The sequence below is a fragment of the Caenorhabditis elegans genome, chromosome I, assembly GCF_000002985.6.
Source record: "Caenorhabditis elegans chromosome I".
Classification (NCBI taxonomy): domain Eukaryota; kingdom Metazoa; phylum Nematoda; class Chromadorea; order Rhabditida; family Rhabditidae; genus Caenorhabditis; species Caenorhabditis elegans.
This window is the reverse complement of record NC_003279.8, coordinates 6,999,872-7,015,593: the sequence shown is the minus strand read 5'-3', so window position 1 is coordinate 7,015,593 and position 15,722 is coordinate 6,999,872. Positions and strand designations below refer to the sequence as shown.

Here is a 15,722-nt window from a genome sequence, read left to right as displayed (position 1 = left end):
TAGTGCAATTGTTTTTTATTCCGATGTTAACGGGGATCTAGTACCGTATTTAACAAATTGCACATACTTTTGAGAATTTTTGAATTATTTTGATGTTATTTTATTATAGTTTAGTGATGTTTGAAAAAAAAGTTTTTTGATTTTACGTCAGTGATTTCATTGATTTTTTTTTTGAATTTTTTTCCTCTTGTAAATATAACGGTATCGGCGCCAAAATGAAATAATTTGAATATTAATAAGATTGTTTGCTAAAATTAGCTAAAATAGTTATCAAAATAGTAATATTTATGAATATAAATATAATCGAACAAAATTTTGCTAAATTTTACCGTCTTTTTGGAATTTTTACGGGGTTTTTTGTTGAGAAAAAATAAGAATTTCAGATATGTGGAATCAGTCTGAATCATCATCTGGGAGTGATGCAGAACCTGATGAGAAAACAGATGAACCTGTGAGGGAAGAAGAAAATCCTGAAGGAAACAGTACCAGTGAAGATAATGATGAAAAAGAAAAAGGTTGGATATTAACTATTTTCAGAATTCATCAAATACATTTAAAATCTTAAGTATCTGAAATTTTGTGAACTACAAAAAAGAATGTTACATTACACGAATACTATTTTAAAAAAATAAGTTATTTTTATTTGACTCAATTTCCAGCTGCGGATTCACCTGAAAGTTCTTCTGATCAAAGTGACGACAGTGATGATGCTAGTGAAAACTCATCAAGTTCAGAACCAGATGAACCTGCCCCGAAGAAGAAAAATAATAATAATCGGGGGATGGATGCAGAAACAAGAAAAGTATGTGTCCAAAGATCAAAAACACAACAGAAATTAATTTAATATATTCCAGCTGCTTGAAAATGAAAACTACTTTCGACGTTCAAAACGATCAAAACGACAAGATGATTCACCGTCGGATAATTCCGAAGAATCACAATCTTCTGAAGATGATTGGGATGATCGACGAAAACCACGGCGAACAGTAACAAAAAAAGTTGTCAAGCAAACGAAAAAAGCAGTTTCAGTTGTAAAACGGAAGTCGGTGAAAGGAAATGTTAATTATGCCGAGAAAAATTCGGATGATGACGTGAGTTGTTGAAATATTCAAATATAGCGCCGAGTGGTCTCTCCGCGAAAAATATTTTTAGAAAATGTAATTCAGTAATGCGCCTTTGATACAGTAGGCCGCAAAAATTATTTTTTCCTTCATTTATTAGCTTCAATTTAAAAACATCTTAAAATTAAAGCTATTTAATAATTTTTTTAAGTATGAGTCGTAAAACTAAAATGTGGAACTAGTTTCGTCCGAACTTCATTTTAAAGACCTTTTCTAAAACTAAAATAATCTTAAAATTTAGCAGTTTCCTATATTTTATTTTTCCAGATCGACGATGACGACGTTCTTGAATGGGATGAAGAGCCAGCAGTACCCGCAGAAGGACCTGCAATTCTTACTGAAACTGTCGAAAGAGTTATCAAATGGCGGCACGGTGTACCTGGAGCAACGGGTTCTGCAACAACTTGTTATAATATTGCTGATAAAGGGGATCCTAACGATCAAATTCCCGGTGATAAGACAGAGCAGCAATTTTTTGTCAAATGGACAGGCTGGAGTCATCTGCATAACACATGGGAGTCTGAAAACTCATTGGCCTTGATGAATGCAAAAGGACTCAAAAAAGTTCAAAACTACGTGAAAAAGCAAAAAGAAGTTGAGATGTGGAAGCGGTCAGCCGATAAAGAATACATTGAATTTTTTGAATGTGAACAACAAATGGCAGAAGAACTTTGTGAAGAATACAAAAAAGTGGAAAGAGTCGTAGCTCATCAAACATCAAGAGATCGAGCTGCTGATGGATCAATGGCAACTGAATATCTTATCAAGTGGTCTGGATTACCGTACTCGGATTGTACTTGGGAAGATGAAAAGATGGTTGCACCTGAGCAGATAAAGGCTTATTATCATCGAATTGAAAATCTGAAATCTCCGAATAAAAATTCAAATGTTAGTTTGAAGGACAATTTATTTCACTTTTTATTATTAAACCTCTACAAAAAATAATAATTTAGGTCCTCCGGAAGCGCCCGAAATTTGAAAAATTTGAGTCGATGCCGGATTTTCTGAAAACCGACGGAGAATCAACACACAAACTTCGTGATTATCAACTTGAAGGTCTCAATTGGATGGTATACGCTTGGTGCAAAGGAAACAGCTCAATTCTAGCCGATGAAATGGGCCTTGGAAAAACAATTCAATCGATTTCTCTTCTCGCTTCATTATTTCATCGTTATGATCTTGCTGGACCATACCTCGTAGTTGTTCCTCTCTCAACGATGGCTGCTTGGCAGAAAGAATTTGCTCAATGGGCTCCTGAAATGAATCTTGTTGTTTATATGGGCGATGTTGTTTCTAGAGATATGGTAATAAATAATATTTGTATTTTTATATTGAAAAGTAGTTTTGTAGATTCGTCAATACGAATGGTTTGTCGGCGGAACGAAGAAAATGAAGATCAATGCAATTCTGACAACGTATGAAATTCTTCTCAAAGATAAAGCATTCCTGTCATCAATTGATTGGGCAGCTCTTCTTGTTGATGAAGCTCACCGTCTCAAAAACGACGAATCTTTGCTTTACAAATCTCTCACACAGTTCCGTTTCAACCATAAGCTTCTAATCACAGGAACACCTCTCCAGAACTCATTGAAAGAGCTGTGGGCTCTTCTTCACTTCATCATGCCTGAAAAGTTCGATTGTTGGGAAGAATTTGAAACAGCTCACAATGAATCGAATCATAAAGGAATATCTGCTTTGCACAAAAAGCTTGAACCATTTTTGTTGAGGAGAGTAAAGAAAGATGTTGAAAAATCGTTGCCGCCGAAGACGGAACAGATTCTCAGAGTTGACATGACGGCTCACCAGAAGCAGTTTTATAAATGGATTCTTACAAAGAACTACCGCGAGTTATCGAAAGGTGTCAAAGGATCAATTAATGGATTTGTAAATCTTGTGATGGAATTGAAAAAGTGTTGCAATCATGCATCCCTCACTCGACAATATGATCATATCTATGACGATGCCCAAGGAAGGTTACAACAACTTTTAAAATCTTCTGGAAAACTAATCCTTCTTGACAAGCTTCTATGCCGTCTGAAAGACAAAGGTCATCGAGTTCTGATCTTCTCTCAAATGGTTATGATGCTCGATATTTTACAAGAGTACCTTCAATTACGACGCTTTCCTTCACAACGACTCGACGGATCTATGCGTGCTGATCTTCGGAAACAAGCTCTTGATCATTACAATGCTCCGGGATCCACGGATTTTGCCTTCCTTCTGTCCACGAGGGCTGGTGGATTAGGAATTAACCTCGCCACTGCTGATACAGTAATAATTTTCGACTCAGATTGGAACCCACAGAATGATTTGCAAGCAATGTCTCGTGCACATCGTATTGGTCAAACAAAAACCGTGAACATCTACCGACTAGTAACAAAAGGTTCTGTTGAAGAAGAGATTGTTGAACGAGCGAAACGGAAGCTTGTATTGGATCATTTAGTCATTCAAAGAATGGATACCACTGGAAAAACAGTGTTGTCGAAGAATGCAACTGCCAGCGGAAGTGTTCCTTTCGATAAACAAGAACTTAGTGCAATTCTGAAGTTTGGAGCTGTTGAATTGTTCAAAGAGAAAGAAGGTGAAGAACAAGAACCTGAAGTTGATATTGATCGAATCCTGATGGGCGCGGAGACTCGAGAAGCTGAAGAAGAAGTGATGAAAGAGAATGAACTGCTCAGTTCATTTAAATATGCAAACTTCGCAATCGATGAAGAGAAGGACATTGCTGCAGCAACTGACGAATGGGCGGCTATAATTCCAGAAGAGGATAGAAATCGAATTCTTGAGGAAGAACGGATGAAGGAGTTGGCTGAAATGAATCTAGCACCGAGACAAAGAAAACAACCAATACCACAGGTTGTCGAAGATGATGATGGTGACGATGATGAAGAAGAAGATGATACTGGAAAAAAGAAAAAGAAGAAAGCAGTGGGAAACTTCACAATTCCTGAAATCAAACGATTTATCAAATCATTCCGAAAGTTTTCGATGCCTCTTAACAGGTACGTGCTTCTCATGTCTTATTAGTTTTTTGTTAACCTCTGAGCTCATTGAGTCGGCTGTGCCACTGCTTTGTAACTCTTCTCTCTAAACTTCTAAACTCTCTAAATTGTTCTCATGTTTTCTTTTCCCCAATCTTCCCCCACCCACCTGTGTTGTTTTTAGGCTCGAGGAAATTGCTCAAGATGCGGAACTCGAGGAGCACAGCACTGACGAGATGAAGAAACTTGTTGAAAGTTTGAGTGAGGCGTGCAAAAAAGCAGCCGATGAGTTCGACAGTAACGAGAAAAATGGTGATGCCGGTGCAGCGGAAAGTGAAAAGAAGGTTAGTTCGAATTTTTTGAGCCAACTTTTTTTTTGTTCATTGAAAATATTAATTTTCTCTGATCAAAACAATTGATTAATTTTTTTAATTAACGCGTTTAAAGTTTTTTGATGAAGCTAACTTGTGTTTGTTATGGAAATAATAATAATATGTATTTTATTAACAATTTTCTTGCAGGACATCGAAAGAAAATTCAAATTTCATACATGTGACGTTAATCTGAAGCAAATCGAACGAAGTCATGCTGAGCTGAAACCATTACACGAAATACTCAAGTCAGAAGAAACGAAAACTTCATTCAAACCACCAGCAAATGCTAAATTACAAAAAGGTTGGGATGTTGATTGGAGTCGACCTGATGACTCGGCATTGCTCCTGGGTGTCTGGAAGTACGGTTACGGTAGTTGGGAAGCGATAAAAATGGATCCTACTCTTGGATTGGCTGATAAGATTTTTATTAAAGACAAGACGAAAAAACCGCAAGGAAAAAACTTACAAGTTCGAGTCGATTATTTGTTGAAACTAATGTCCAAGGATAAAGTGAAGACAACGGAAAAAAAGGAAAGAAAACGAAAGGCAGATGATGTACCAGTTGGACCAGAAAAGGTTGGAATTTAATGTCTTCTTATTGAATATAATTTAAATTTTTCAGAAGAAAAGGCATACGAATAATGTTCCTCAAGAGGGAGAAAAGAAGAAAAAAGAAAAGAAAGAAGAGAAAAACAGCAGCAGTTTGAAAGATCAGCTAGCTCTTCTTTCGATTGATAAATCTCTTTATGGAGGTGCTCTAGAGGATAGCAGTGCCAAGCCATTCCTAGGTAAAAACTTTGAAAAAATATTTCAGAACTTACAGTATATGTTCTAAGACATTCAGATATGAATTTGACTGCAAAGAAATGTGGATTTTTAGAAAAAATAGTATTCTTAAATTAAACTTCATATGTCTGAAATTCGAAAAAAAATAATAATAACAGCTCTGGCTTCTAATCATCCTATATTCATTTATGAAAGTCTAAGAACATCTATTGTAAGTTGAGTTGAAATTAACTCCAAATCTATTCCATTAAAAAAATCAAAAACGTTTATGAATTTTCAGAATGTGTGAAGCTTTGCATGCCGGTACATAAATACATGAAAAAACTGAAGGAAGCGCAGGAAGCCAAAAATCAAGCTGACGAGGCCAAATATCTTACCCGACTCGGCGACTCGTTCCTTGAAAACCTCGAAACTCTTATAAAAAAGAAGCCAAAAACAAATATTCGAAAATGGTATAACTATTTGTGGATATTTCTTTGCAAGTTCACTCTGAGAGAACCTGGAGAAATGGCTGACCGATATAGAAGTATAACTTCTGATAAACACAAAAATCACCATCACCATCACCATCATAAGAGTAAGGAGGAGAAGCCGAAAGAAGCCAAAGATCACAAGGAAAGGGATCGAGAGAAGGACAGAGAAAGGAATCGTGGAGAAAGGCGGATGGATCATGGTGAAGGAACTAGTAAGGACCATCATCGGGAACATCATAAAGATCATCACAAGGATCATCACCATCGGGAGCAACATAAGGTATTCATTAAGAAAACAACAACATTTTTTTGATGTTTAATATTTTCAGGAGAAAAACCGCCGACATTAGTCTAACTCCATCTTTTCGTCTACCTGCACACACTACACTCACGGGTTCTTCGTAAACTGCGATATAATTTCCATCATCCCGTTTCTCTTTCCCCAAAACATGTCAATTTTTAGTTTTCAAATTCGTTGTTGATAAATAGAAATTCTTATTCATTTCTAAATGATATAATCCTAATTTTGTCCGTTTATTTGCCATTCCTTATCCATCTAGCTCGATTTCTTTTCCTGTTTTCTTTGGTCGGGTTTACTTTTTTTTGTTTTTATTTCAAATGTTTATCACATTTCATCTTTTTTTGTTTCCTTTAATAATGATCTGTTTAATAGTCTTATTAGCTACAAAGCGTGATCTTTATATAAAATTAATATAATCATTAGTTTTGAAAATTGTAAATAATTATACATTATTATTATCAGCGTTATCCTCCGATTAACATTAGAATTTACAAATCTTCGATTTCAATATTGTAGCGCAATTGCTTGGCAGAGAACCACGAATAGTAGTTGTCGAATTCGAGAACATCTGAACGCTTGAAAAGTTGAAAATATAAAAAAAAGAAGAAACGAACAGTTTCCAACATCAGTCACATCGAGATGTCCTGTGATTGGAACATTTGTACATTCGAGACGAATATATGGATAAACAGTTTCCATTTCAGTTAACTTATCACATGATCCTGTTTTATCATAATGAATTTCAAACCCAATGTCATCTTCATCAGTCATATAGGTCCAGCTGGAAAATATTTTATTACAAAATTTATCACCGAATATTCTAGTAAAACTCGAAATTTATTTATTTATTACAGTCATAATTTTGGCAGATGACCGCAAAAAATTATAATACATGATCTGATTTAAATACGTTTTAATAAGGCGTTCAAAAATGTTGAGCATTGAATTTTAAAACAACCTAATTGTTTAAAGTTTAAATTTGGCAATTTTTCAAGAATATGCTTTTAAGATACATGTTGAAAATTTGCAAATATTTGATCCACCACAAAAACCCATTACAAACCTTATCCGGCTTGGACGTTTCACTTTGATCTGAATTAAATGTTTATCTCCTGCGTAAACTGTAGTCAATTGATCGTAGTCAGCCATCGCCTTTTTTGGATCCACGAAATAGCTTTCATCGACAGCGCCACCTCCGTATTTGATACGTGACGGACATTTTGGGTCACCGTTTTCGACGAGATTACCTCCCCAATACATTGGCCATGCATCGAGGTTTACGATTTGAGCAAGAGACCATTTCCAATCAGACTGAAAAATATTTATTGATTAAAGTTCAATTCAACGTTTAATACGATCTTTGATTTTCCTTATTAAAAAAGTTCTAACGATTTTATCGAAGAATTGATCTAGTCTTATTCAGTTGTAATATTTGTATTAGGAAACCAAATAAGTCCTTGGACAAAAATCATAGATAATCTTAGAAAACATAATGAAAATATACACTTCAAAATTTTTTGTTGGAATTTTTTCAAAAATAAAAAATCTTACCTCGGAAGGCATTTCCACGAGGCGAGTGATCGGATCTTGAAGAATTGCCGTAATAGAAGCGTACGCAATTCTAGCCATTTCTGGTGCTCTGAAATGTATTCATTTATAACAAAGACGTAATTATTACTAACCTGATAATAAGAATCTTCCGAAGAAACAATGGGTAATGATCTTGGAAAAGACTGACAAGAGTTGTAAATGATGAAGCAAACTGTTTGCATGAAAAATGAGCAGATGTGATATTTTCCAAATCAAAGACTAATGTCATTTGTTCGAATGGACGGCCGGACTGCAATATTTTGTTTTTGTAGGTCAATGCATTTGTTTCCAAATGAAAACATATTGTTAAAAAAACACCCTAACTATTTCAAATTTTTCTAAAATTTCAGGTAACTTCCAAATTTTCAGAAATTTAGAGCACTGCCAAATAATCGAACACCAACAATGTTTAGATAAAAGTAGTGAAATCATACTGAGAAAATAAAAATCGTAAAAAAAAGGGACTCATTTTCAGCCAGAAAATAATTTAACTTATAATCAATACACTTCTCAAACATTGAAAGAACACACCTCTTTTGCTTTTTCTTCACAAAGTTTCATTCCTTTTTCAATTGCAGCCAATGAGAATTTGATATAATCCAATGAAGCAACTGATCTCAAAAGTCCTTCAACATCCACATTTCCCAACAGTGACATAAGGATTGGACGTCCTTCTGTGTCTCCCAGCAATCCATAACCACAATATTTTTCTAGACACTGAAATTAAATTTATATTCAATCAGCAGCTTTCCAATCAAAACTTCAATGTTTTCATACATTTTTCTCCTTAGCTTCTATGATTTTGATCAACTTTGCCCCTTTCTTTTCAAAATTGAATTATAAAATATCTGACAAATTTTATTTTTCAACGTTGTAATTTTTGGATCTTTATCTTATGAATGATAAAATCGTTGAAGCTATATAAAAGTGATGTATGATCTATAATGATTCATTAAATTCATCATCACTTACTTCTGGAGGAGTCCATTGTTCAATTTTATCAAGATGCCAAGCATTACGGAATGTCACATGCTTCTTTAAGCTTTCAGCAGTTTCATCAAATCGTCCTTCTTTTGCACGGAGCCAGCGGAGCACATAACCATCGTTTAAATTGTCTATTTGTGGAACTATTGATCTAAATATTGAACATTTTCTTTCCAATTTTTGTGAGTAATGTAATTTTTAATTGTTCATAAATTCAGTAGCTTTCTGAGTCTATACTGCATGACTAAAGCTATCAAATTTAGAGTAGCATCCGTGGGGAAAATGTTTAGAAATTTTTCTATGGTGCGAAAATGACCAAATATCATAGCAAAATTTTTCAAGTTCTTTTTTTTTGAAATTTTTGTCTTTATAATCAAAACGTAGCAATTACCCAGTCTTCATCTATCATAATTTTGGAAGCAAATCAAAAAAACTTTTTTTCAATTTTTTAAACGTTTTTTATATTTCAAATGTGCTCCCAGTATTTGTCTTCAAATATTATAAGCAATTGAAACAAGCGAATTGCTCAAAAATTCTTTAAAAGTACTCATTTTCAACGAAAATTTGGCAATTTTACAAAACGTTGACTGATAATTTTTTAGAGTGTTTATGAAAAAAAATTACATTGTTTGGGAACAATTTGTGAGTATAAAACATTTGAAGACAACTTTTCCGGGATATTCTATGATCTCATCCAAAACTAAGGCGGGGGATTCACCATCGTATAATTATTTTAACAAGGTCGTTCACAATTCTTGTGGGAAGAATGGACAACTTATTTATTGTATGTGACAATGAAAAATCTTCTGAGATTGGAATTTAATATGTTTTGAAACAATTTGAATATAAAAGTTCAAAGTAGAAAGTACGCGAAAGTTGAACGGATATTACAGAAAAATAAAAAGATGTTTATACGGTGATTACTACATGGAAGATCACAATCTTACCCAACTTTGTGAATTTGGTTGAAAACTATTGTAAGATTGAATATATTTTATTCTAAAGTTCTAACAGTTACTACGTATCTGTAACTCAAAATCTATTCAAAGAAGGTATTCAGTGAAAATTTTCAAAAACAAGTAGTTTTTTTTAATTTTCGAAAAAAAATTACGGTTTCTTTATAAAGATGTAAAAAATTCCTAATCGGAATAAAATTGTAAACGTGTAAATCAATATAAAACGTGTCAAGACCTGTATACCTGAGATCTCGAATAGTTTGCTGTTCGATGGACGTTGCAGCGGCAGTCGGCGACACCAACATTACTCGATGCAATGAATGAATTGGACGAGATGGAAGAAAAGACGAGATGGGATTGAAAAAGAAGAAAAGAAGAAGGAATAGGCGGAATGTCTGTCCACTCTACACTCAATCTTATACTATTTCTCAGTTACTGTAGTATTGTCTATGTTGTGTAATATCTCCGCAAATCTGTCGCATCGGCCCCCGTGTCTCGTCCAGCAGCAGCGCCGGTCACCGCCTTCGTCTCTTCCGAAGGCCTCTTGTAGATTTCAATCGTTGGTGAGGAACGAGAAACAGCCTAAGGAAAAGAATTGCAGGTGTCATCACATGGTTTTTGTGATTTTTGGAATGAATATCAGGTCTTGGAAATAACACCTAACTTGACAAAGTATTCAAATATAATCGGCCAATCTGTCAGGAAAATTAATGTTGAGTGTCGTTGTAACACTTATTTAAAAAACCGACGTGTGTTGAATGAGAAAAAAAGCGTTTTGTGCGTTTGGCACAGGCAATCTATCCCATGCTCACATTTCCCATGCACACATTTCCCATGCTGACATTTTCTCCCGTGCATACAAAATATTCCCATGCTTACGCCCAGTAGTTCGAGTACTCCCATGCCTACAACTCATGTTTTCCCTTTTTTCCGTTCCCATGCTGACATTCTCATACATACATTTTTTCCGGTGCATACAAAATTCCCATGCTTACATCCAGTAGTCGAACGTTCCCATGCTGACATTCCCATATTTTAACATTTTTTTTTCTCTCTATTTTGTAGGATATCATTAATTCGGTGAATTCCACAACTTTGAATGTTCATATTGCTGTTTCCGTGCAGTTATGAGTTTCGCAGTGTCTTAGGAACATTCCATTTTTTGTTGCATTTTGTAGGAATTCGGAGCTATCTTATAATTTCTACAAATTAGAAAGTCCATTTTGCATTATTTCATGTATCTCAAACCTATTGCTTCAAAAATAGCACAGAACGAATGTTGATTCTGTTTCTTTCATTAAAAAATGTGCTACTGTGCATTTTTTTTTCCCACTTCTACGACTTTAAAGGCGCGCGAATTTTCGCGCAATAATCTCGCCACGCGCATCCCATTGATTTGTTGAGCGCTGGCGAGACCAATGACGGGACCATTTTGTATAAATCGCGCGCCTTTAAAGTCGTAGAAGTGGGAAAAAATGCACAGTAGCACATTTTTTAATGAAAGAAACAGAATCAACATTCGTTCTGTGCTATTTTTGAAGCAATAGGTTTAAGATACATGAAATAATGCGAAATGGATATACTAATTTGTAGAAATTATAAGATAGCTCCGAATTCCTACAAAATGCAACAAAAAATGGAATGTTCCTAAGACACTGCGAAACTCATAACTGCACGGAAACAGCAATATGAACATTCAAAGTTGTGGAATTCACCGAATTAATGATATCCTACAAAATAGAGAGAAAAAAAATTTTTGAGCAAAAAAAAAATTTTACTCTATAGGCAGTCATCCCCATTTTTCTTCGATTCCTTGTTCATAATCGAGAACTAATGCATTTTGAAAAAAAAAGTGATCAGTTGTAACTGAAAGCTGTCAAGTAAGCCTAATACAATGAAAATGAGTAAAAAAATTGACTTTGTTCTCTTCTGGAGCACAAAAATGCTCCATGTCGGCATGGGAATACATTTTTGTAAGTATGGGAACAAATGTTTGTATGGGAATGTCAGCATGGGAACGTTCGACTACTGGATGTAAGCATGGGAATTTTGTATGCACGGGAAAAAATGTATGTGGGGGAATGTCAGCATGGGAACGAAAAAATGGAATAAATGAGGTGTATGCATGGGAGTACTTCGACTACTGAGCGTAAGCATCAGAATATTTTGTATGCACGGGAGAAAATGTATGTATGAGAATATCAGCATGGGAACGAAAAAAAAGGAGAAAAATGAGTTGTAGGCATGGGAGTACTCCAACTACTGGGCGTAAGCATGGGAATTTTGTACGCACGGGGGAAAGTGTCAGCATGGGAAATGTGTGCATGGGAAATGTGAGCATGGGATAGATTGCCTTTGGCACAGTGCCAGTTCCCCTTTTCGTTGCTCCCCTTTTCGCAGATCCCCTTTTCGCAGATCCCCTTTTTGCTGATCCCCTTTTCGTTCTGCTCCCCTTTCCGTGGGGCCTCAGGTACGAGGCGTCCATAGTGTGGGGAAAGAACGAGCGAGTTTCTCGCTTCGTGATTGGTCGATTTCAAAAAGTCAATAATCTCCATCATTCATTTTTCCCTCTGTCGACAAATCACTACTTGAATCTGGAAGGTTGGCTGATCAACACTAGAGCTGTAGACGTAGATCAACTATGCAAAAACTGGATGAACAAATATACAGTGGAAGTTGTCGCAGATGGATGTAGTGAGGCAACATTTGCCAAAGTCTACAATTGCACCACGTGGCCATGGAAGAGCTACCCTGATGATGTGAAGAAAGTGCTCGCGTTGGTTCGAGCTCCTGTCAAGGTTGGTAACTATTTCAAATAATTATTGTAAACAAGAATTTTCTTTCAGGAAAGCTCACCAACAGTTGGAAAGCAGCCCCCAGTGATTGTAATGTGTGACCTTGGTCTAGATCGCTCAGCTACTGTAGTGCTCACTTCAATCATCATAGAACAAGTGTTAGATGGGAAAACTCCCGATTGTGATGACTTGTTCAGAAAGATGCGTGATCAACGTGCTGGAGTCTTCACAATGAGCATCTTCTTCACGTATGCCATCCGTGCGGCGCTTTTCTATTTAAAGCTCAAACTTTAATGTCTGAACGAGAATGGAAATGAGGATGTGAAGACAATGATCACAGAAGCTCTGACAAAGGTCCCTGACGAAAAAAGCTAAATACCTCTGTATTTCAATGTTTTCTTTCCTACAATGAATCTTCGACTATCGATTTTTTTTGTTGAAATAAAGTTGTCGTTGCATACAGGGTGACTCATAATTTGATACTCGAGTTGCGCGTACAAAATCTTTTTTGTGAGAATGAAAAATTTTAGGACAGATTAATTATTTTATTGATAGCTGTCACATTTTTCTATCATTTAACATATTGATTCTGAGAAATGAGCGTAAACTGTTTCATACACTATTTGAAGGGGGAGTAGCGCCAGTGGGGAAATTGCTTTAAAACATGCCTATGGTACCACAATGACCGAATATCATGATAAAAAAATAAAACAAAATTTTCTAAATTCTATATGATTTTTTGAAAATTGAAAAAATCTCAGTTTTTGTCTAATTCCAATTTGAATTACCGTCAATTGGATTTGTTCGATGGAGCGCGCTTGCATGTTTTTAAATTTATTTATTTTATTTATTGTTATTTTCCACCGATTATTAATGTTTCGGTGTATTTTTGCTTGAATTTTAGAGAAAAAGCCAAGATAAATACAAATGTTCAATTAAAAAGCACGCTGACAAGCGTAAATCAGTGAAATTAATTAATTCAGGTTCGAAATAGTTTAAAATCGTTACTTTGTCATTTTTACGCACACCTTTAAAGGGGGTGTAGAGTTTGTGTGGGTATTTTGGTTAAATAGACTAAAACTGGTCCAAAACCACCGAAATTCATAATGAGACTTCACAAAAAATTTCCAAAAGTTTTTAAAAAAATAAATATCAGACAAACTATGGTGAGTTGACAATCCTCTGGAAAAATTGGCGAGAAAGAGAAATTAAGTTTGAAAAATATTTTTTCTTTAAATCATACAGTTTAATCTTATAAGAAATTTGTTTTGTTCTTTGCACTTTAAAACAAATTTTCAAATTGATAAATGTTTTCGATGATCAGCAAGATCAACAGGAATTCCATTATGACTAGAATCATCTGAAAATAGATTTGACTTGTTTTCATTAAGCATTTCTCTTCCATAAATCGAATATTCAGAAAAATATTTGTTTTCTTTTTAATTCTAAGCTAAATGGAGGAAACATTTGTTTGTTCTTAATTTTAAAATGTTTTATAAATGAATGGTTACGCTGAGAAGTCGAAGTTGTTGAAAGTGTTTTGAATGGTTCAATGCTGTGTTTTTGATTCATTTTGATTCAATGTTGCAAATATTCATTTACTCCAAAATCATTGCCAATTCTTTGCTAATTGTCTACTCGTTTTCATTTTTGTTCATGATAAATCCCATAAAAGGAAACAATATTTAGTTAAGACAGTACATAATTATTGTTTATATAAAATTTATAAATGTTTTCTGTTTTCAACTATTAGCTGAACTATGAATGACACATTCTAAGTTCTCCACATAAAAAAATATCCGCCAGCTAAAAAAGCAAGCCTAGATTCAATGGCCCACATACCTTCTTAAACTCGCTAAATTTCATATCTTCAAACTGGTGTGACTTGGAAAATACAGGTCTAGGAAACAAATGTTTAACTAACAAAATGATCAAAAATATTTCAGCTTTCTACTGCAATGTTTTTTATTGCATAACATCAATTATTTAATGAGTTACACACAGTCAAACGCATTTTATCAAAAGTGACCTAATTTTTTGAGAACTTTTCTGTTGTACAAGTCATAACTAAACATCTATCGAGTTTCAGTAGAAAAATTGTTGAATAACAATTATAAAATTTTTTTTCTAGACGTCTCGGCATCACCAAATCGTTCAGAGTAGTTTTGTTTGAAGAAATTGAAAACGTTACCCATTTTGTGAAACAGAACGGAAAATTCCTGAAAAGTGAAAGTTGATGGAGATAAAATATTTCAGTGTTCACCAATTTCTGCTTTCTAATGTATTTGAAATAATGTTGACTGCAAAGGGCGGAACAGTCGAAACCTTTGAGGATTTAAAAGAAAAAAGAGTAAGCTCGCTCTGCTCTTTAGCCTCGAAAAAGTTGATTTCAGAAAAATATAAATAATTACTTTTTTATTGTTAATATTTTTCAGCACTGGGGGAAATTTCCGGAAAACTTTTGCCAACAGATTATCAGAAGCTTTTAAGTTGAAAAGTTTCTGGCAGGCAGTTACCAATGTTTGGAAAATTGTTGCCGAGGATAGGTTTTCTAAATATTATCAGGAAGTTGCAGTGGCAAAAAAGTTACCAAAATGTGACAGGAAGTTGCTATCAAATGGCAAGATTTTGTTTTAATTTTGATCAACACAACCTGTTGGAGCACGAGATTTTTCAGGCATTCTTTGAGTTTTCATTTTGCTGTAAAGATTCTCCGAGCTTTGAAAAACCAAACGGTTTTCCAGTTGTTCAGTCCAAAATCAGAAATGTTCCCTTTAAAAAACATGAATAGAACATGTTGAATCATCCAAATATCTTGAAGAAACTCAAGGTGAGATTTTGATTTTTCCGATTTTTTTCAAAAATGTGTCAAGGGACAATGAGTCACACCCAACCTTTTGGACTATGACTGATATTTCAAAGTAACCTTCTCAACTTTTTAAAACATCACTACAATTTTTCATTTAACTTTTTTTAAATGAGCAATGTTTTTAATTTTCAACCTGCGAATAAAAGGATGGTTTTGAAACTGAGCTGAAATCTTCAGTCTTTACCTAATTGAGGCTCAACACAACCGTCCCATTTACGCAACAGGGTCAAACCTGCCCGTCTGTTGGTTTTTCTAGAAATAAAGCTTCCTAGCACATTGCAGTAACTGCTGGAGATCAGAAATAATCCCGATTTGAATTTGTTCTGCAGATCACATTTCAAAAAGTTTAAGCAGTTTAAGCCCATATCTTACAAAGCGTTATTCTTCTAATAGTCAAGTAAGGAGCACTGGGCGGTTTGGGTTCATCTTGTATGAGTTGCTCGGCTGAATGATATTTCCAATCTTTAAAAATTATTTATTCCCGATATC

General features: G+C 34.7%; 2 protein-coding genes, 1 non-coding gene and 1 pseudogene across 6 annotated transcripts; 2 read left to right on the top strand and 2 right to left on the bottom strand.

The window, feature by feature from the left end:
* Positions 1-370: 370 nt before the first annotated feature.
* Positions 371-6,534, top strand: chd-1 (Chromodomain-helicase-DNA-binding protein 1). Its single transcript, NM_059593.7, has 11 exons — positions 371-515; positions 660-802; positions 855-1,091; positions 1,389-2,009; positions 2,075-2,425; positions 2,472-4,126; positions 4,290-4,449; positions 4,627-5,055; positions 5,102-5,267; positions 5,546-6,018; positions 6,068-6,534. Exons 1-11 carry the CDS (start codon positions 386-388, stop codon positions 6,086-6,088), a joined length of 4,386 nt encoding a protein of 1,461 aa, NP_491994.2. The 5' UTR covers positions 371-385; the 3' UTR covers positions 6,089-6,534.
* H06O01.5 lies at positions 2,016-2,376 on the bottom strand. The gene has a single exon (NR_147807.1). It is a non-coding gene; the product is annotated as an Unclassified non-coding RNA H06O01.5 (non-coding RNA).
* ctg-1 lies at positions 6,394-10,151 on the bottom strand (the record flags this gene model as incomplete). 3 transcript variants are annotated; one of them, NM_059592.6, is made up of 8 exons in its annotated part: positions 6,394-6,607; positions 6,654-6,820; positions 7,103-7,350; positions 7,591-7,678; positions 7,722-7,879; positions 8,161-8,346; positions 8,602-8,764; positions 9,813-10,151. In NM_059592.6, 8 exons carry the CDS (start codon positions 9,872-9,874, stop codon positions 6,528-6,530), a joined length of 1,152 nt encoding a protein of 383 aa, NP_491993.1. The 3 variants fall into 3 exon arrangements, with proteins under 3 accessions (NP_491993.1, NP_001263451.1, NP_001263452.1); NM_001276522.3 differs by lacking the exons at positions 8,602-8,764; positions 9,813-10,151 and having other exon boundaries at positions 6,528-6,607; positions 8,161-8,286; NM_001276523.3 differs by lacking the exons at positions 8,161-8,346; positions 8,602-8,764; positions 9,813-10,151 and having other exon boundaries at positions 6,528-6,607; positions 7,722-7,858.
* Positions 10,152-12,112: 1,961 nt separating this feature from the next.
* Positions 12,113-12,724, top strand: H06O01.4 (annotated as a pseudogene). Its single transcript has 2 exons — positions 12,113-12,367; positions 12,416-12,724. Coding segments are annotated over exons 1-2 (564 nt in total).
* Positions 12,725-15,722: the final 2,998 nt, after the last annotated feature.